This window comes from Pagrus pagrus (genome assembly GCF_965226575.1).
Source record: "Pagrus pagrus genome assembly, chromosome: 11".
Lineage (NCBI taxonomy): Eukaryota > Metazoa > Chordata > Actinopteri > Spariformes > Sparidae > Pagrus > Pagrus pagrus.
In genome coordinates this window covers 16,223,057-16,245,390 of record NC_140195.1, presented here as the reverse complement: position 1 = coordinate 16,245,390, position 22,334 = coordinate 16,223,057, and the positions used below count along the sequence as shown (strand labels likewise).

The following is a 22,334-nucleotide window of genomic DNA, read 5'->3' as shown; positions in this document are numbered from 1 at the left end:
GATGTCTAATTAATAGACTGAACTTACAGTATGGCCCTTTTATCTCAAAACCTAATATGGTTATGAAATTTTTTTTAGCATCGTTCTCTGTTAATTCATAGGATTACTGTAAATAAAGGAGGAGGAGGAGAGCAACGCTGTTCTGCAGCATGCTCCTGTATCAGATCTACTTTGATGCTCTGTGACTGCCTGACCTCAAATGTCCTTTCTGAGATCAAAGCAGTGGTGGAGGAAGTAACCAGATCCTTTTTATCCTTTGAGTAAAAGTATTAAAGATAGTGTTACAAGTAAGAGTCTTGCATTGAAAATGCTACTTCAGTTTAAGTATCCAAGTAAAATCAGGAAAATGTACTTAAAGTATTCAAAGTACAAGTACTAAAAGTGCAGAGAAGATATAGATATAGATATAGATATAGATATGGTGACTGCGATATGATTAGTGGTAGTGATCTTATCTCTATGAAAGATTTTCACTGAAAAAAACAATTAAACTCATGATGATGTGACATTTGTTGGAGTCTGCACCAACCAAAAATGTTTTCTTACATCTGGAGAACAAGATCTGTCAGCCAGGGCAGCTCTGCAGCCCCACAGTTTGTCATTATGACCCTGCTTTGTCACACATTTTACCTTCATCAAAGATGGAAGCCTCTTGCAATTTGGACACTGCACTTTGTCATACTGCGATTCTCATTATATTGTATGCAAAACTATGTATATATTTACAAAAACACACATTCACAGATACCCACACACAACCATATACTATATAATCACTACACTTCATATGTATGAATGTATTCCTCTGAAATGTGGACGGTGTTGTGATGTAGTGAAGTAAGTAGAAAGTAGAAATGTAAAAAAAAAAAAAAAAGTACAAGTATCTCAAATTTGTACTCTGGGATACAGGAACGTGTCACCATCTTGTCACCAACCTTACATCAACAATATTGTTGGACTTTCGCACTAAACACAGCTGCACATCATCTTCCATTAAAACCTGACAATCTCAGTTATGTATTGTGTCATATGTCCTTACCTTGTTGTATTTTCTTCTTCTTCTCCTTCTTCTCCTTCTTCTTCTTCTCCTTCTTCTTCTTCTCCCTGTTCTTCTCCTTCTTCTTCTTCTGTTTTATGTTGGTAGGCAAACAAGGAAATAGTGCCTTGCAGCCACCAACCGGTATGGAGATTATTTGTGGGTGTGGGCTTTCATGTGAGCAGGACCCTGCCACATAGTTTATAAACAGTTTGTGTTAGATACCCACTGAAGTTCAGAATCGATGTATGAAGCATTTGATGCTTCCTCTGTGTTAAAGATGCTTCAACGACCGTTAGCATAACTGTTACCTCACCTAGGAGGAGCTTCAGGTAACCGTCACTTTACTGTGACCAACGGCTCATTTAGCAGCGGTTAATATTAATGTCTTTGTATTGCCAGGTAGTTAAGTCTTTTAATTTTGTAATTTAAAGATTAAAGTTAACTCTGTTCTGGATATTTTAGCTAGCAGTAAAGCTAACGAACTCTCAGTCAGCGAGCTAACTTAAAAGCCATTACTCCGAGCTAGCTAAAACTTAACTGCTAAGCTAACTGTTAGCTAAAAAAACCCCATATGTGCTAGAAATGTGTTTTTATTTGTTGACTACGCCATTTTGTCATTTTCCCAACTAACAGGTGGGTCGCTTTGCTTTGCACACATTCATAATTCATCATTCATCATTGCTTTATTTGAATAAGCTTTTTTAGTGAGAGGTTGTAATTCGGACTTTATTCCACTAGATGGCAGCCGTGTACAATTTCGGAGTCAGCACTGCTGCTTGAAGCTGACTTGATCAGTGAGCGTGAGAAGTGTGTTTTTGGGTTAAGTGGTTGAGATACGAGGCCATGAACTGATTGATTATAACACATTCTACTCAAAATTGTGTTTATTTAATCGTTTGCCTAAATAGGGGGGAAAAATCACAAAAAATAGAGGCAGATCCTGGGAAAATGAATAATAATATAAACATACTCAGTGTATGCTTTTAAAGTAGGAGACATAAACAAACACCTTTATTTATTTATTTGTTTATTAATTAATTTATTATAAAATAAATTTCTTTATTATTATTTACATTATAATTTATTTACACACACACATTTTCACTGGGTGTATAAAATATGAAAGACAAGAAAGAAAAAACAAATTTGCAAATGAACGCAAATATATACAAAAGATATCTTATGTTTTTACTGAAATATGAACTAAAAGTATTTTAATGAGAGATTGTGATTGTGTCTTCAGTGCTGTCTGGTGACATCAGTGATGATGACCTTGGACTGTGCAGTAGTAAAACACACACTGACTGCCACACTAGGCTATTTATGTGTTTGGCTTATACTTGCTGCATGTCTTCATTCCCCATGAAGATTAATTTAGAAAGCTAAAATGTATTCATTCTGTAATGGTTGATTACAACACCCTGGGGTGAGAGGAAATGTATTCTGGCTTATTAATTAGCATTGTTTTATCCTAACTTATGTTTAAACCCAGCACAGCTGACTCTGAGGTGTGTTTATGTGGAGTGCCCTTTCTTTAGGACTAACTCAAACTGTTCAAAGGTCAAAAAGCACAGGTTGAATTTCCCCAAGGGATTACATAACCCTTTATCCATGTCATTCCTTCTCCAGGCTCCCAGGGGGAGAATATCAGATGCTGTACAACCTTGAAGATGAAAACAATGAAGGAATGGTCGCAGGGGACAGAAATCCACTTGAAACAGGGCAGGAGACACCCTAAAGAAATCTCCAGACCACTGCAGTGCAAACAGGTGAAAACTCACACACATTTAAACCTTGAGTAATGTGTGGACAAAACAGTCACCAGCCGTACATCTGCCCTACCCCACAGTTCCTCAAACGCCACCGCATGCATATATCTGTCAAAAAGTGAATCAAGCTGTAATGAAACAAAGTTGTTCATAACCCAGAGGATTTTTCATGGCAAACTTTCTGGCTGCTTGACAAATGTGTATCTGGTAGCCTGTCAAAATCAGAGCAATTATTCTATTAAGCTTACACACCCATTTGTCTTTTTGATGATCCAGATGCCAGGAAACTTTATGACAAGCAGCTACAACATGCTTGCTGCTCAGAGAAGCTGCTCGCTGCAGCTGTACCCTGAATGGGCTACAATGTACATGTGATATTAATTAATGCACTTATTGTGCCATTTCAATTATACAAAGAATGTGTTTATTTTTCAGCAGCTGGTTGTCTACCAACAACACATTAAGGTACAATTAATCTTGCAGTAGTCAGAGTTTAGGGTTGAGTGACCTTTCAGCATTTGTTGATAGTTGATGACATTTACAGAGCAATTTCCATTATTTAACTAGCAAGTAGAATTTAACATCTCTAAATTCAACACATTTGTACATAAAAAAGCACTTACGGCATCTGCAGCGTAGCTCATCCCAACTCATGAGTTACAGTCGCACAATATTCATTTAGGGGCCTGAAGGAACGTTTTGGGGTGCAAAATGTACTGAAAGGCTGCTGGCACAGTTTGTAGGACAGCTCTGGCTCTGGAAGTGATTAGCCCTCAAAGCCTGGGTGAGAATATTGCAGAGAGACAAGGGCGGCTGGGAGCAGCATGTGTGTGTGAGTGTGAGTAGGACATGGAGAAAGAACTTATGTGTGTTTTGAGAGAGAGGGCGATTGGGGCGGTTCTGTTATGCAAGCAGTTCTCAGTATGCATGTAGATTGGAAGATGTGTGGCTCCTGTGGTTGGCTGTCCCCTGTGTCACTGCCTTTAAAAAACAGTTGCCAAGAGAAATGTCTTCTTTACAGGCTTTGGCTGCCAGATGCTGGGGATAATGGATAGAACTGCAGAAGGAAAGATGGAGAGGTGTGTGTGCAGCCAGCCACGCAGACATGCAAGTGAGCACACACACACATTATCAACACACACGCGCACACACACACGTTTGCACACTTTGCGGGCAGGAATCACCATAATGCTGAAGTAAGCCGTGAATAATTCATCTACCAGTCACTGTTGTACAACTGCCACACACGCTGACACACGGGGGAAGCATTAGGCTCAGTAAGTCGTGTCACACGAAGTCGTCATGAATGAGCATACGGTTTGGGCATGCTTACAGATTCCAGAGGTGCCACATTTTGTGGATGTGTGCAGGATGTGTTAGGAGCGAATAGTTGTGTGCATCTGTGCAGCTGTGAACCAACACATGGGGCGCCAGCATGTGAACGCGATATGTGTCTGCGAGTGGGAGAGCCAGTGACACAGGAATGTGTCACAGTTCCTGCAAGCCACTCAGCTCCTAAACTGCAGCAAATAAACATTCCTCTACTGCTGTGTCAGTGCTGAGCCCTTGCCCAATGTCGCTGTAAAACACAGCTTGTAATTAAAACCAAAAAGTGAGCATTTCTCCCTTTGTCTCCAACAGTATTACTAGATTAGAGATAATGGCCTCATGCCTTCAGACATATATCAGTGCTGTCATTGACTCAGTGATGGCACATTGTGGTCCAGATGATGTTAAACTGGGCCAACTAGTAATACAAAATTATCAGAGTCATTCTAGTTGATTAAAGGTCCAGTGTAAAAGATTAAGTGACATCTTGCAGTGAGGTTGCAGATTGCAACCAATGCGACCGGACGTTTCCAATATGCACTTCAGCTGTGGTGATTTCTCTTGTGTCACTGTGGCAATCTTGGTATAATCACAATGGTCACATTGAAATATATCTGATAGAAATAGAAAAGCATGGACGCTCGCAACTTGTTCACAATAATACGCTATTAATCAAGTCATCAAATAACTGCTTGAATCCCCACCACTAGGGGTGCTTTATGGGCAAATAATAGCAACTGATGCTCCTACCCTGCCAGTCTGCACTGATTTGAGAGGAGTGGTATCAAGTTCAGCTCAGGGCTTGAGTTCAGTTTTGGGTGTTATATTGTTATCAGGAATTACATTGTAATGGTAGCTAGCTAGCTAGTTAGCAACTGTCCTAGGGTAACAAAAACACAACAAAGACCAAATCATTTTGTCCAGGTCGCAATCATAATTATTGATATTTTGTTTAATTTCTGCAAAAAGATCCCCAATAATCCTACACACTGGACCTTTAATTGCAGGTACGGTATTTATGTCTTACTGTGGGTATTGATATTTCTCAGATCTCAGATCTAGGTACTTAAAACAATACACAGTACTTACCGAAACTTCATACATTCAAATCCAATTTTAGGTATTTGGATGAAGAGACGTGTTAGCATCCGATATAGCCAGACCCATACTTCTGCAATTTATCACTGACTAGTCTGTTTGATGTGAATAAACGAAGGCTTCATCCCTGCTGACAGGTGAAATGATGCACTGGCTCGTGTTGTGTCACATAGATTCCACCACAGTTTGTGCTCCTATTTCATGTGGATCTCAGCGCTGAAACGTTACCGTGCTGTACCCATACATTGTCAGATGTCTGTAAACATATTCTACTGTTGGTTGTCTGTGTCTAAAGTCTTTCCCTGTCATTACAGCTCTGTTTACAGGATGACTAGCAGTGTTTGCTAGCATATGATCTCCCCTAGAATATACAGTGGTTTACTGTCGCACTCTGACGCACAGTTTTCCACCTAAAACACTTAATCCTAGTGGAACAGATTTTGACATGTCACTTTATCTGTTTGTTGTCTCTTGTCTGGTATTGCCAGGTTAACCATTCACAGATGTGTGATTGGGGAGTCTAACCTTTTCTTGTTGGATAATTGTTCTCACCAAACTACTGCCTGTGCATTGCAGTTTGTTTGTCAAAGGCTACTTAAAGCTGACCAGTGAGTGTTCACAGTGGACTGAAGGACCACTTTAGGTATTTTAGTTAGAGGTGTTTATCTCAGCAGACTTGAGGTTGAGAAAACTATTTAATATCAACAAAAAATGGGCCAATAGAGAAAAGAGCCGTGAAGCCAAGACAGTCAAGAGGACACGCTGTGTTCCTGCAGAGGGGTGGAGGGTGTTGATAACCCCAATATATTATCACCTCATGCACATCAACTCCCACATGCAGGAGGCGAACACTTAAGACGTCTTCATACACGTGTGAAGAGTGCTGGCATATTACAAACGCACATGCACGCACAAACACCGCAAAGTTCTCTCCCTCCCACCTTAACTGCAGGGCTCGCTCTCCATCTCGCTCCATTGGGGCACCGAGCCTGACCACAGACATCATACTGATTGCTCACCATGGTCGAGTGGTCTGTCCACATTCCCACCCTGATTCACTATGTGCACAAAACCCAACAACGGAAAACGGCGGTTTGAGAGTGTCTGGAGGTTTGCGGACAGGAGCAACCGTCCGCTGTGTCTCTCCTAAATCTCCTCTCATCCCTTCTCGACTGCCCTGCTTCCTACTCCAGGAACATAGGAACAGTGGAGACCCAAACTGATGTGTGTGTGGAATGTCTTGGACTCGTATGTATGCTGCATTTTCTGGGCTCAATACAGGCTTCCCTCTCTCCTGTGACAGGTTGTGGCAGGTCGGTAGATGATGAAGCGATGGAGATGTTAGGAGGCCACGGCCATTGTGATGCTGGGTGGCTGTTACTCTGGAACCGCCATCTGCCGAAAAGGTCAGTTGCTAGGGGACGATTCTCCTGAACCGTGTCTGCCTCCCAGCTGCCATCCACACACCCACAGACACACACACACACACACACACACACACACACACACACACACTGGCTTGCACAAAACTCACATACATATCTACACAATCGCACACTCACGCTCTCGTCATTGTTTCCTAGATTTTTAGTAAATTTGACCGCTATTAATCCACTTTTCTGTAACTTTAGGTGAAGTTTATTTGATTATAATTCTTTATGTAATAAGTGTGTGATGATTACATAATAGCCCTGCGGTCACTTAATGGCACCAAACAAACGCCTCTGATTACTACATGAGCAGTGTAAGGGTGTTCCTGTCATAACAATGCCCCTAATTAATTGGAGCTTGGCCCACAGTCGAATGGTAGATTTACAATGAAATCATATCAGTATTGCGCGCCAGATCCGATCTCAGCCATGCCACATTGTCCATCACAACCACTGCGAGCAGCAGCCTATCATTCAGTGCGGTGACCCAAACCCAATTCTGAATTCTTTATCATGCGCCCTTCAAATTAAATCCAACTCCACCCAACGGGGCAAACAATTTTTCCACAATTTAGCAGGAATTTTAATATGAAGCTGCTGTGCCTTCATTGTGCTGTATCATCTTCTCTGCATATTCTGTGGTGGTTTACCTGATTATTGTATGGAGCACGATTTGGGGAAGTGAAAGCTGTTGAGCTTACATCATGAATTTATTTTTTTAAATGTGACACTGCAATTAAATATTTTATCACAGAATGTGAAAAAAAACAACTTTTTTTTTGATGAATTTTACTTTTCAGGATAATCGTGAATATTCTCACGAGTGACTTGAGAAAGCTGTCTAGCTCGCTGATGTAGAGTCCCTTATTGGTGTCCTGATTTATTTTAAATTGCCTAAGCCTGTCACCATGGCTGAATGCTCGGCTTGCACATTGTATCCCCCACAACAAGTTAAATCGGATGTGTGTAAATACTATGGATTCCAAACTAATACTAAAACAAGATGTGTGTCCAATCTGTGATACAATACAAATATTTGTTAAGTGATTCTAGTATGTTTTAGTGCCATTTTAATCGTTTAAGGAATATTTTTATGATTATAGGGCTAATATTGTGAATCGCAATTACGTTGGACACGGTAATCTTGACATGATATTTTCGTGTCATCCCATGCCTAGTGGCTGTATTTCGTATTGTCAGCTTGCTTATTTGGCAAAATGGTTCTGTGAACCCTGTGTCACCCTGGGTCAAACCCTGTGCTCCAGTTTTGTTGTCCGTTAAGGGTCCTATTGACCAAATCACTGTGATATTACACCAACAACAACCGTCACTTCCAGGTAGACAACTAGCAGTTGATTTGCAATACAAAGTGTTGGATTTGATAATCCAACACTGGGGTAAACTCAAGCTGTCATTTTCTCAAATCTGTGGCCCTACAGGTAGATTAGGTCTCCAAGATAAAGTAGTGAAAGTGAAGAGCACATTTTAGATTAATGATATGTTAACACTTTGAAATGACATCATGAAAAAATGTAATTAAATTGTATGTAAGCTAGGATGGGACATAAGTGTTTACTACCCGGAAGTTATTGTAAACAAACATTGTGATTGGTTCTATAAGGACACCAGATAGTCTTTTTGCTGATGAAAGGGAAATTCACCATGTAACAATTAGTAAACCTCAGAACCAAAGTATTTTTATGGCATGAGTTAAGGAAGTGACAAAGTAAATATTGCTGCTACAGTGTTGAAATAACAATGTGACACAGTACATATGCCAATCATAAGCAAGCCGCTACTGGATGTCAATGTGTTATTATCTTAAGATATTGGTTGTACAGTAGCTGACAGGATCCAAACCAACTGTACAATTTTTTCTCTTTTTTATCCTCCCTGTCACACTTTCCTTGCTCTCCTTCCCCTTTTCCCTCCCCTCGCCCTCACCTCCAGCCTGCACGGTGTCTCCACCGGCCTTGCAGAGAGAGACAGTGACTTTTGTGTAGTGGAGCCGTTGTTTTTGTTTGTGCCCTTCTCACCACGGCTGCCTGCTCACCGCCTGGCAGCCCCGTGTGTCAAAGGTGGCTGCAGCAGAACAGACTGTGGGAACAGCCGGTTAGCCTCCCCTGGTCCCCTGCTCCCCAACCAGAGGGGCAGCCATCAATCCAGCGCTCCCCCTGTCCCTGCACACACAAATGCCCGACCAAACACACACTCACACACAAAAAAAGCCTACAACGCTCACACCCTCTACCAATAATCCTCGGAAGCAATTTCATCTCGACTCGGGTGGCGGCCCATTGTCGCCAGCCCCTTCAATCTTTCCTTATTAACTCTCGCTTTGTCCCGCATCCGAGCTTCTGGACTCATCTCTCCTACATTCCGATCGGTGCTGCTCCCAGCACTCCCAGGCAACCTCCATTCGCTAATCCCACTGCCTCCCCCCAACCAGCTGCCCCACCCCAAGGAACTCTTACTGCTTTTTTTCTCTCCAACCTGCCGATCACCTACTTACAGAGTAAGGTAGGAGCATTAACTCCATGGGTTTTCTGAAGGCAGAGCGTGAAGGCGGGGTGGGTGAAGGAGGAGGCGGCCACAAAGTGACTCCAGCCCAGACAATTAGAACAATGAGCCGGGCCTGTAGGGGGCTAACTCGCTGCGTCACGCCTGGACGGTGGGGTATTTTGTCAGTTTAATGAATTGTCCGTCAGGCCAGGGCCACATCGCAGGCTGCGCAGGGAGAGGCCAGCAGGGACCCAGACACTAAGTCGGTATTTATTACACTGCCTTTGTCACTAATTGAGCTAATTATCACTGACTCCTCAGCACTCCCACAGGCAGCGCCCCCCTCCACTCACTCTCTCTCTACCAGCTCTCTCACTCTCACGCCTGGGATTTGAACTCTGCCTTCCCTCTTCTTTTCTTAAATCTGTCTGCCACTTTCTCGTTCTTTTGTTTCTTTCTGTGTATCCATGATCAGTTCTCTCTCAAGACAAGTTTGTATCATCTTCATAATTTGTGAGCATTTGCATCCTCCTGACTTTTTCTCTATTCGTGACATACAGTCAAGATATAATATGTAACATTTCTGCATTATCCCAAAAGTTTCCAACGATGTTCAAACCCTGAGAAAGCCGTAATTGTACTCTTGTGTTTCATTTGCTAGCCTGTTGCTATAACCTCCGGGAGAGAGTCCAAGACTGAGGTAGGAAATTGGCAAGCGTGACTAAATATAATGTGAATACAACTTTTGAACATTACCATTAGTTAGATTTTGATCTGCACTGGTGGTTGTTGAACAATGAAGACAACAACTCCCACTTACATCTTTTGTTTTGATAGAGAGACCCCTAGCGGCAGAAATTACATACTGTGTGTTGAAGCCAAATCATACATTCACCCCTGTTACCCAATGATACAAGACAAAATGTTCGTGTTTTAGAGCAATCACATTGTTACTCTGGGCTCACTATATATTTTAAGTTCTCATCTTTCTGTTTTGGTAGGCTATCCACCCTCATGTGTCCCCATAATTTTCAGCATTTTTATTCAATTTGCTCTGATTTGTTCTTTGAATCCTCTTAATCGCCTCTGTCTACAGATTTTCTACTTTCTTTGAGATGCTGACCAATCTCTGCTCAATTTATTGTTTTATTACTTAACTTCTTTCCAACCTTTAATGCCACAGGCAAAGCCACACACTGCCGTCCCCCACTTTTACCCCCAGACATTAAGCCTGTAATTCAGAAAATTTCACATCCCTGCTGTTCAGCTGCAACTTGTTGCTCTGTTTTTTGGATATTTGGATGTTTGGGTGCATGTTGGTGGCTTTACTTTTCCTCAACTGTTCTCTATCTGGTTGACCCTGGCTCGCTCCTGTGCTGTGGTGAGAGAAAGTGGAAAGGTGTCCAAACTCCCGTGGTCAGTCAGGTTGCCAGGGGCTGGGGGACTGGTTTTTCGGTATTTTTCATATCATTTCTTTAATTCTTTCCAACATTAAGCAAATGAAGCAAAACATTCAATACTGTATAAAATAAGGTATGTGGCTGGATAAGCAGGGGCCGTCTCTGGTTGGGAGCACAGATGCAGGGATGTTTTGTGAGCAGGAGAAAGAGGCTGCTTTGGTGGCGGTAATAGGATTAAGCAAAGGACACCCAGGGACAGGCTTATATGTTCACTTGGTTGGTTGTCAAAACTATCTCAAACAGAAACTACAACAGACATAATAGCATCTTTTGACACATTCAGGAGGGCAACTTAATTGAAAATATAGACTTTATTGTTCTATCATACAATACAAAACCAACTGGAATCTAAATCTTTTGATCAAAATCTAAAAAAAAATGTCTTCTCTGACATCTCTCTATAACAGTATAAAAATCCTTAGAAATAAATATTTTGTATTTACACTAATAAAAAAGGTAAATATTCAGTGCATGAACACAAGTATTGTTTTTTTTGTTTTTTTTACAGGAAACAAGCAAAAAATGAAAATGTTCTGATTCTAGTAAGAGTCGGTTGCGTTACACCAAAAGAGAAAAAGGCATGAGATCAAAACTTCTCCTGACTTGACACTAATGATAGTATGTTCTCCAGCCACTGACATGTACATAAATCATTCAGCAAACTTACAAGTGACATCATTATAAATATATTCATAGATTTTAATATTTACATCATTTTGGTTCTCTTAGCTGATATACAGTATGATTTCTTCAGCAGAGGCTGCATTCTTCAAAATAAAATGTTTATCTGAGACCTCAGCCTAGTTTGAAGTAATACACCATTTGCCTACTTAAAACCTGCTACACACGTATCAACAGGAATTTAGTGTATTTTTTTGTTTAATTTAATGTACGGTATATACTTTGATGTTCATCTCAGTAGGGCTATAGTTTTTCATTCTGAGAGATTCTGCAGGTCACATTTTATATATTTGTTTTAATATTGACCCCTCAGATTTGCCAAACAACTTCTGGTCATGCCATGAGATTCAGTGTATTGATAATACATTCAATTTTCATTGCCTCAGTAAGATTTGTTAAGTCAGTTTCTATTTTCCTTGGCGAGCGCCAGTCCCAGTTATGTACATCAGGAGCATCTTGTGGTGTAAGTCAGAGTGGCAAATCAGGGTTGAGGTGTTTTCAACTCCAGAGAAATCTAAATAAAGGGGCAACTGTGGTGAGGAAATTATAAGTGGTTGGGCTCCATCCAGGGTCTAAGTACACAAGTTGGTAGGAGACGGCCCATCCCCGGAGATAAACTTCACACACATTCATGTGAGAGAAGCCAAACTTCAGCAAAAGAAAACAAAACACAGATTTTTTTTTAAAATAACTTCCCTCCTGTTAGAGGTCTTCACCAGTTTATGAGAGCACATGTTTGTGGCTCTCTGGCCACAAAAACATCTGTGAAGCATTGTGTCCAGTTTCTGCCCTCAGTGGGGGAGAAGAAGGCTCTTGTAGTACCTGGTTACAGAAATTGATTCTCCACCACATCATTTTGTCCCTTTACTTCTATTTATCCACAGCGTAAACACTTGATGTGGGATGTGGGTGATTTCCATTCTACAGGGATGGCTGTAGTGACGAATACCCTCGTATTACTGTTAAGCATCAAAGGCCAGGAGCAAGCACATAGAATCCCGCTATACCCTGTTCATATATTTGTGCTTTCTCTCTCCTTCACAAACACTGATTGAATTTTGTGCCGCAGTTCCCTGTATCAGTTTACCCGCCTTTAAGCTTTTCTAGCTTTTACCTAACATCTCAAGCCACCTGTGTGCTAGTGGCGTTCTCAGCCAACTACCTGTTTTGATAAGAAGTCCTTCTTTGCCTTTCATGAATGCCTAAATATTCAGTTGGTTGTCCACTTGCAATCATAGACACTGGTGTAACGTTCGTGTACTGGTGCAGTTCAAGCAGCTGACATGACAGCACCAGTGGAAGGTGCAGTGGCAGCGTTCAGTCACACTCTCAGTCCGGGTCTTAAACCCACGTCCACAGCACAGTAGCTCACATCCATCCAGGCCCGGAGAAGAGCTGTTGCATGTTCTCCCAGAAGTTCCCAAAGTGCCAGTTTTGCCATTGTATGAGCAGAAGTTTGGAGATTTCTCAAAGTAGACCAGGTCCATGGCAGAGGGGGGTTTGTGAGCCGGGTTTTCAGGCTCCAGATGTCGGGGGTCGGCTCGGTGAGAGGCACGGTTGCTTCCCTTGTTGGCATAAACGACTCTGGATGCACCATCAAAGCGGTCCTTCAGGAAGTCTCCCACTGTGCGGAAGCTGGGCAGGCGCATCCAACAGGTGCGCACGGTGCAGGAGCCTGACATGCCGTGGCACTTACACTCCTGACGCATCTCTGATGACACAGTCTGCAGAGAGGAAGACCAAAGGCTACTGAGTAAATTACCATATTAAAATCACAAATACTTTTAAGCAACTGGAAATTCTGACAACAACAGACAATTGTGGCAGGGTTGAGTATCAAATCCTCACCATTCTGCCAGCCTCATTGTTGTGTAGGTTGGTGAGGTAACGCAGATCTCTGCCCCTCTCACTGGAGTCCACAAACTCACGGCTGAACATCCGGCCAAAGTCCACATTGTCACTGCAGCCCCCCCAGTGCCAGTCTGGCCCTCCAGGACCTCTACGGCGATAATCGCATGTGCACGACTCAATGGCACCTTCTGAGCAGGAGCGAGCCACAGCATGGGTCACCCCTGCGCTGGTGATGGCAAATATAAATGCGGTTTCTCGGCAACCTGAAGAAAAAGCATCAAAACTTCCCATCAGAACCTGATCCAACTTTTAAACTTGGCTTTGCTAATTTTTTGCCCCCAAATTGGAAAATATTTGGACGACAAAGCCTTTAAATGTGTACAAGAGATCCATTACATCCTGCCCAAAAATATCCAAATATTGCCTGGTAAGAAAGACAAGAGAGGCTCACCACGATTGACGATTTTGCCAAAAATTGCTGGGCTGTGGGTGGTCGGGCAGTTCCAGCGGCGGTTGCGGAACTGCCACTTGCACTCCTTTATGGCAGTGTGCAGCCCAGCAGCGATGGCATGCAAGATGCCAGGATTCTGCCGAATCAGCCGGCGCTGGCGACGACTCAGTAGGGCCAGGCTTGGATCCAGGACCAACTGCACGTTCTTGGAATTGGTGAGGAGGTTGGACGAGGAGGCAACGTTGACAATACCCCTGGCACAACAGAAGGACAAGGGAAGTCAGAGTCAAGCAGCTGGCAGTTTATGCATGTACCTCCTTCTGTGCCCCTCTACACTAGCGAACTGATGTGTCCTGGCATCTCATGGGTGTTTGTGCCTTTAAAATACAACCGTGAGGCGAGAGTTAGTCTCTGAGTCAAAATGCAGGTGTCTGGCTTGGCAGTTATCATGAAGCTGCATTTATACCTGTTTATCAATCACTTGGATATCAACCCGATATGTATGTTTCATAATTACAGTACATTCTGTTACTCTTCTACTAAATACTCAGCATCTGTCATACTCTCATCAGGATCACACAGTGTGGGACTTGCACATTCACATGAACCCCCCCTGCACAGGGTTGCATCTGTCTTCTCTTATTGAGCAAATATTCTTTGTCTCATGTGATAAACCAAAATCTGAAGAGAAGTGATCAACTAGGACATTAGAGTGCCCAAATATGTCCACCCTGTCAAAATGTCCCAAGCCACCAAACAGTAGGCCTTTTCTACATTAGGTTTGTACGCTTTAAATGTGAAATGTTTGCTGCCAAAAATGTTCAAAACTCATATTCAGTAGGCTATACTTTATGTCATGAGTAGCTATAAAATTACTAATAACCATGCTATTTAAATATTATAATATTAAGATCTCAATTCTCTGCCACATATCAGGAAATGTTGTGGCGTTAGGGTTTGTGACCTGTCCATATTTGTGTCAGAGTATGGCACCTGTGCTTTTTTGGTCTGATGCAGCTCTTGGATCACTGAAGGGAGCTTAGATGATCATTCTGGTTGTCAGGTTTCAGAACATGTCTAGTTTCGAGTGTTTTCAGTACACAGGCTGTGTAATTTTCCACTTTACATTCTGGCAACTTCGGTGAGTTTTTCGCGTTCAACATTTTTTCATTCTCCTGTAGTGTAACGTCTCCTGTTAAGCATTATCATCCGGAAAAAGCGGGCGAGCCTTGGCCTGTTAGAGGTCTGACCCAGACAGTTGTGTGGTGAGGCCTGAGAACATTAATAATCATCTCGTCTTTTCTTCCAAAAACTCCGCGGTGTCGTTTTTTCCCCCCTCCTACAAATGTTTTCTCGGATTTCAGCTGACATTTTAAATATTTGTAAAAACGCCTGACGTTGTGCGCAAATACTGCCCATCTAATGACACCGCAAAAACGACAAAATCTTTTCGTTAAATCATTACCCCAACAAACCCAACCCACAGTTTATAGATTTTTAAACAAGCGAGACAATATGTGCGCTGACGCACGGACTCCACAGATCCCATTTTTTGTTGCTTTTTTTTTGTTTTCTACAACAAAGTCTTGTGAAATTGTCAGCTCCGGTTGTAGGTTCGCTGTATATACAGAGGAATGTACAGTATTGGATCAACACGACCCTGGATAGGACCTCGTGTGGGATTCATTTCAGCTCCGAAATAAATCCATATTTAATTTATCCCACATTGGACTGAAAAATGTTGTCTCGTGTTCAAACCACACTGCCCAAATGACAGGGAAGCAGAGGCAGAGAGAGAGTAAATTAAATCTACCGCAACTTAAAGGTAAAACTGTAATTATTACAAATGTAATTGCTTTATTGTTGAATAGATAGTCTGCTGTAGCGGATTTCACTGGAGGATAGTAAATAAAATGTGTTTAAAAAAAAGTGAAATATGTCATGGTTGAGCTCACATGGAGCAATTTGGAAACGAATCCCACAAGCTTTAATATCATGCGGTTGCGCTTTTTTTTCCTCCCTTCTCAAACAGAAGTTGTGCCCGGTGCCAAAACTAACACATTATTTCGAGCATGCAGCATTGAATGTGGTAAACCAATAAAACACTGTTAGCGCAGCGTTAAATAGGACGTTTAGGATGCTGATAAGCGCACGATGAAATGGATGCATCATCTCAGACGGTGTATCTGGTGAACTCACCACCACCGGCCGCTGTTGTTGACGGCCCCTGTGCCCGAGAGCGAAGACACCAGCAGGATGCAAGCGGCTTTCACCCCTAACAGCAGCGCCAGGCTCCTCATCGTGTCTTCAGGGCAAATATGAGGAGGGGAAAAAAATCACTCATCAACTTCCTGTGTCATGGATTGCACTCAACTTATATATCAGCTCCAATGTATATTTTACATGTGTTCATCTGAGCACAAATTAAAAAAAAAAAATAGGCTTAAAATAAAAAAAAGAAGATGAAAGAACAGACGCATGTTTCCCTGCATCACAGTTGCTTACAGGAATTTGACAAGTGATGATATTTCATACATTTATGATCTGCTGAATAATGATCAAAATGAGCATGCTGCAAGGTGTTTTATACTCACCGCGCCACAGGACGTGAAAGGTGAAAGGTGAGAGAAGCAGGCAGCCCTAATTGACTTAGAGGGATCTGGAGTGCAGACAGGTTGCTAAATGATGTGAAGTGTCCAGGGCAGGATGCTACTGCTGCTGCTGCTGCTGCTGCTGCTGCTGCAAGTCCTCTTCACTCTGTCTCTCTCAGTGATGCTCTGCACGGCGCATTGAACGCGTGGGACAGTCCCGAAGACTTGATCCCCTCGGTGAGTGATAGGCAACACATTCTTCTCTTATTGAGCGCTACGAGGGGAATAAAAAAGGGATTTGCTGCTCTCATCTCCCTCTGTTTTTTTCCGAGCCTTTTTCAATAGGATTGGAGGGAGGGATAGTTAATGCTCTTCATAGGGCGCACAATGAATAAGGAAACACAACTGGGCAGAAAGGAGAAAGGAAAAGAGAAAAAAAAGGGCAATCCACAGAGTTGCGCATATTACTTGTGGAATCTCACGGTCGTCACAGAATCGATTCCCTGTAAATGTGAGAGTATTTTTTTTTTTTTTCCCTCCACTGGCCGTGCGCTTGCTTCCACATCCAGTCTTGCAGAAAAGGAGAAGTGAAGCCCCTGAAGCAGTGATGTGTTGGTGCAGATGCTGTGGGTGCGCCCGGTTTGGTGCTCCGCCGCTGCTCAAAGCTGGTGTCACGGTGCAATACAGTTACAGCGGAATATGAGCCATCTAAAAACTGCCCTTTTTACCCGGTGGTTGGATTAGCCTACTCCCTAACCGCATCTCCTCCTCCTTTCTCCAAATGCGCTCCCAAAATGTGCTGTGACTAAGGACATTTCTGTACATTTCTGTTACCGATCCCTTCACAAGTGCACCCTTATTTTACACGATTACACCTACACTTATTCATTAATAACACGTTAAAACTCGCCTTTTATGAGGGTTTCCTAAGCTTTGGCCACATACACAAAACTATAATCTAGTGTTTGTACCCAAGACGCGCACGCACACGCACAACTTGAATGTAGAAAGAGGCAATAATAAGCTCTCAGTTGTCATATAACTCACACTGCCTGCTGGGCTACTTAAATATTTTTTTTCTCCCAACGCGGGAGAGATGAAATACGGTCTCCAATCAGAAGTTTGATGTATGATGAAGCAGGAAAAGAGGGGGACGAGTTAGAATAAAAACCATTCCAAACATCTGGCCTGCAGACCTCCCTCGACGCACATGTAGCCGAGTGTAATCACAGCTTGAGCCACTTTGCGGCATCTCCATCTAACCCTCAGACAAGGAGCAGGCTGCAATGTCCCCAAAACTTCTTCATATTGGTTCATGAGCGAATGTTTCATTATGTGACATTTATCTGCTAATTTGCATGTTCCACATTAGTCAGTGCGGCGGTCGCAGCCCGAATAATCTCTCTCCCCTTCCTCTCCATCTCTCTCTCTCTCCCCTCAGATGACAGTAAAAGGAAGTGGGGCTTTTGTAAAACGGCTTTAATGACAGCCATCCTACGTTTATACTCCAGCCTTATATGAAGGTGCTCAAACGGGTTTCCTGGAGCAGTCATGCGACACCGAGCAGATTAGAGCTTCAATCCGGATAAAGGGGGCCTTTTATATACAAATCAACTTCAAATCACTTTTTAAGCCACTTAGATATACACGCCAAGGCAGAATGCTAATGCACTTTTCATTGCTGCAGCTTAGGGAATGGAAGGAGATTAGATGAATTGGTGTCACTATGCGAACCGTGTTCGAGGGGGGTTTTAACTTAATTTTATGAAAGTAGCCCACATGCGCCTTCTCGCTTCCAGCAGCAGTGTCTGCTCTTGTTAAAGTGTGGTCGAGAAAACGTGTTTAATGTGCTGGGTAATTATCAGATTCAGATGAAGGACGCTGACTTGTTGATTCAGCAGCGTTGGTTTTGCTTGATTTGGATCAGCACGCTGATTGACTGGATGCCGAGCTGTCACATCCAGTCCTAACGGAAGGCCTCTGCGTCAGGTTTCACGAGGCCCAGTCATTACTGAGCATGGAGAACTCATTTTAATAGATGATTCAGATGATGTTCGGTAGTCTTCAGTATGCTTAACATTTACTATCTGTAGCGCATCACACACTTATTTCATTGAGTGTTTTATTTTCGTCGAAGCATGCCACGATGCGATAAATAATCACAGAACTCAGAGCTGTCACTCGCGTAATGTATGCATCCAATTTTATACTGTGAAATAAAGACTTTGCAGTGACAAAGTGAAGTTGTTTCAAACACAACAATGAAGAACAGCCGCTCTGATGGAGGTGGGAGGAAGGGGGGACCACATGACTAAAAAACAGTATTGTTGGAGGGTCTGTTAGCGGAGCCGCCTGCCTGCTGCTGCCTCCCTGTCGTACAGTGGAAGCAGCAGCTCTCCCCTCCCCCCATCCATCATTTAACTCACCCCTTTATGAACAAAAATCTTCTTTGACTTTCCATATTTCATTTTGCTGAGCTTGTCTTTGTTCTTTCTCTCCAGCGAATGGAAGTGTATGCTACTTAATCTACCGTCTCACCAATAAAAAGCAAGACTTAATACATTCATATTTCTGTATTCTATAAAATATGTTTGCAGGATGTTGTATTTTTGATTATCTGCCAAGAGTTGAGACTGTTTTGCGCACCGTTTGGAAAGTGGCGCTTGTGCGTAAAAGTTTGGAGACGTCATTTTACGCTCGGATGAATGATCACGTTGTCAAATAATAAAATGATCAACTGTTGATCCAACTTTCATATTGGCCAATATTTTGCAAACAGCCGCCTGTGGAGGCATCTCCTCCCCTCCCCTCTTTCTCCCCCCCACCCCCTCCCGTTTACTCTCGCCCCCGAGCTCCTCTGTTCTCCGTCTTCACTCGTCGGTCGTTTGGCGGTGCATCGATAATACTCCACTCCTTCTTCTTTTTTTGTTGATATTCTTAAGACACAGGACTTTATCACCGGTGTTTTAATGTCACGTCGCGAAAGCCGTTTAACAAAATGGAGCTATCAAACAAACTCCGTTGGGACCAATTCCTGATTTTGGCAGCAGCGCTTCTGTCACCTGCATTAACGTGAGTGCACTTGAGAGCGCCAGCAGAGTTGATGTTACATGCGGGTTCTGGCTGCATGGAATTCGGCAAGAGTTGAGGGAAGTTACTGTGTGTGATATAAACGAATATTTAACTCTTGTAGTTAAAAAGTGAAACATCTGCATCTGGTTTCACATGCTTATTTAGTGTTTTTGAAACAATGGAATAGATGTTTACTATTTTTTTTAGAAAGTCTAAACAATGCCATAAAGAATACAATTTGGTTGTTATTTTCCCATAAAAATGTATTTTGTAATTTATCCTCTGCGTTTGTCATTTCTCAGCTGGATGATCTGTTCAGAATTATGTTTTTTCCTGCTTCAAGCAGCATCAGTGGAAACACTTGTAAATTCTTGTGCAATCGATTAACACGTTTTATTGTTAATTTCATCCAGCAAATCCCTTTGAGATTAGAAACATTTTCGAGCTTATCCCTAAATCTTTTTGCATTTTTCTGATAATCATAACTATCCAAAACATCTTTCTGTTGCCACATACTTCTCTGAAACTGACTAATGAACTCCTGACCAGCTCTGATGACCCCCCACACCAACTCTTTCTCTTTCCCTCTCCTCTCTCTCTGCAGGGTGCTGTGTAATGATATCCTCAGCCTGAAGGTGGCAGGAGATCCAGTCCTAACCCCTAACTCAGTGTGCCTGAGGCTGGCAGGCCTCAGTAAACGTCAGATGCGGATGTGTGTGCGGAGCCCCGATGTGACAGCCTCTGCTCTGCAGGGCATCCAGGTGGCCATCCACGAATGCCAGCACCAGCTCCGGGACCAGCGCTGGAACTGCTCCACACTGGAGGGCCTTGGCAAGCTTCCCCACCACAACACCATCCTCAACAGGGGTGAGAGCCTGAGGCAAGCTAATGGTGGTCAAAATGTGACCTGGGTCTGTGGGGGGTGGAGGTCAGAGAGAGAAGAGATTGTTCTGGTCACAGATACAGGACTGTTTTAGAGCTACTACAGTTGAATCATCTTTAAGTCTTCTGTGTGTGTTTGTGTGTCCTGTTCCTAGGTTTTCGCGAGAGTGCCTTCTCCCTGGCATTGTTGGCAGCGGGTGTGGCTCACTCTGTGGCCTCGGCCTGCAGCATGGGCAAGCTGCGGGGGTGTGGCTGTGAGGCCAAGCGTCGGCAGGACGATGACAAGATCCGGCTGAAACTCTCACAGCTGCAGCTGCAGACCCTACAGAAGGGCGGGGTAGGCCTCGGCATGACACGGTCATTACCCTCAGAGCTAAACGGTCACCATGGAGACCTGCCCGCTAACCTGCGCCCTGCCCACCCCTCCGCCCTGCTCAAGCCTTTGCCAGATGAGCTCAGCTCCATGCAGGAGACCTGGGAGTGGGGGGGCTGCAGTCATGACGTCCGTTTCGGGGACCGGTTTTCCAGAGACTGGCTCGACTCCCGCGGGTCTCCAAGAGACATCCACGCTCGCATGAGGATCCATAACAACCGGGTGGGACGACAGGTGTGTAGCATGCTTATCCACTGTATTCCTAATGTTCATCAGAGAGCAGTCTGGTGCCTTACTGTCATGTGTCATCATTTGTTTACATCATTTGCCTTTCTGTCTACAGTTAGTGACGGACAACATGAAGAGGAAGTGCAAATGTCACGGCACATCAGGGAGCTGTCAGTTTAAGACCTGCTGGCATGTGTCTCCAGAGTTCCGGGTTGTGGGTTCTCTGCTCAAGGAAAAGTTCCTGTCAGCCATCTTTGTCAACTCCCAGAACAAGAACAATGGGGTTTTCAACCCTCGAACAGGAAATGGCGCCAGCGGCAGCACGGGGGGACTCAACGGAGGTCGCCGTCGAAGCATGTCCAGAGAGTTGGTGTACTTTGAGAAGTCTCCGGACTTCTGCGAGCGTGACATGTCCGTGGACTCTCCGGGTACACAAGGACGCATCTGCAACAAAACCAGCTACAGCACAGACAGCTGCGGCTCGCTGTGCTGCGGCCGCGGACACAACATCCTGAAACAGACACGCAGTGAGCGCTGCAACTGCAGGTTCCACTGGTGCTGCTACGTGCTGTGCGAGGAATGTCGTCTCACGGAGTGGGTCAACGTGTGCAAGTAGATCGCAGTTCTCCCACTCCCAGCTGCCTTTACCCATCCAGGACTCAAGATGGCGAGCCTGTCCCTTCGCCCACTCCTGTTGTTGGAGCTTTTGTTTTGCTCCTTGTGTAACTCTCCCAGAATCTGTTTATCCCCCCCTTTCCTTTTTTTGGGTCCATCATCTGGGATCTATTTTCTCTTTGTAGCCGCTGTTATTCTCAAAATGCCAAGTCAGAGATTGAAGAGGTGACTCACGTCGTTTGTCTTGCCTCGGTCTGTTTAGACGCTGCCCTCTCAGCCATGAAAACGGCCTATACCCCATCTTTTCTATCCCACAAAACAAAGACGAGCGACAGCAAAGAAGCATTTCTATTTCGATGTCTACATGCTGACTCATCTCATTGTACAGTAGCTGTGTATTTTGATGTGTACATGTATATTTGTAAATGTATTATTATTAATATTATTATTGCGTCGGAGCCTGTCTTTTTGGTTTGGGTTAATGACAGACTTGAGCTGTCCGAGTGAACCTGTGCTGTCCTAATCACAGTTTATCTTACATTTTACTCTTTTAATGATATTTACTCCATTTGTGTATTTTGCACCTGTGACTCAGACAGAGCAACTCTTAATTGGCAGTCAGTCCCAAAATCTTTGTAGACAAGGGTTTGACTAATAGAGGATGACAAGGTAAAGGATGGTGTTTTTTCAGGGGCTGGTTGATGTGATTGAAATTTTTCTCACTGAAGCAGCAGGGAAGAAAGCAGATCTTGTAAAACTCAAGATGGAAAGGTTGATACAACATCAGTTTAGTCTCTGAACAACTAATCAGTCTAATTCATTTACATCAGTGTAATAGTAGTAATTACATCATTAGAAGGGTCTCTCTTGGTCTTGAGTCCATTCAATGTTATGACAGAAACACGCTTCCTCTTGATATAACTGATGAGATGTGTGTCACTTTCCTATGAAATCATGACTGAG

General features: G+C 43.3%; 2 protein-coding genes across 7 annotated transcripts; one reads left to right on the top strand and one right to left on the bottom strand.

Annotated features, from left to right (window-relative positions):
• The first annotated feature begins 1,130 nt into the window (after positions 1 to 1,130).
• On the top strand, positions 1,131 to 22,334 carry wnt10b (wingless-type MMTV integration site family, member 10b). 6 transcript variants are annotated; one of them, XM_084366872.1, is made up of 7 exons: positions 1,131 to 1,368; positions 2,669 to 2,808; positions 3,830 to 3,887; positions 6,539 to 6,641; positions 19,878 to 20,140; positions 20,311 to 20,762; positions 20,872 to 22,334. In XM_084366872.1, exons 4-7 carry the CDS (start codon positions 6,568 to 6,570, stop codon positions 21,370 to 21,372), a joined length of 1,290 nt encoding a protein of 429 aa, XP_084222998.1. In that variant the 5' UTR covers positions 1,131 to 1,368; positions 2,669 to 2,808; positions 3,830 to 3,887; positions 6,539 to 6,567; the 3' UTR covers positions 21,373 to 22,334. The 6 variants fall into 6 exon arrangements, with proteins under 6 accessions (XP_084222998.1, XP_084222997.1, XP_084222993.1 ...); XM_084366871.1 differs by having other exon boundaries at positions 3,830 to 3,915; XM_084366867.1 differs by having other exon boundaries at positions 3,830 to 3,919.
• wnt1 (wingless-type MMTV integration site family, member 1) lies at positions 11,018 to 16,332 on the bottom strand. Its single transcript, XM_084366873.1, has 5 exons — positions 16,205 to 16,332; positions 15,810 to 15,915; positions 13,611 to 13,864; positions 13,157 to 13,422; positions 11,018 to 13,032 (listed from the first exon to the last, which is right to left on the bottom strand). The coding sequence occupies exons 2-5, from the start codon at positions 15,908 to 15,910 to the stop codon at positions 12,541 to 12,543; spliced, it is 1,113 nt and encodes a 370-aa protein (XP_084222999.1). The 5' UTR covers positions 15,911 to 15,915; positions 16,205 to 16,332; the 3' UTR covers positions 11,018 to 12,540.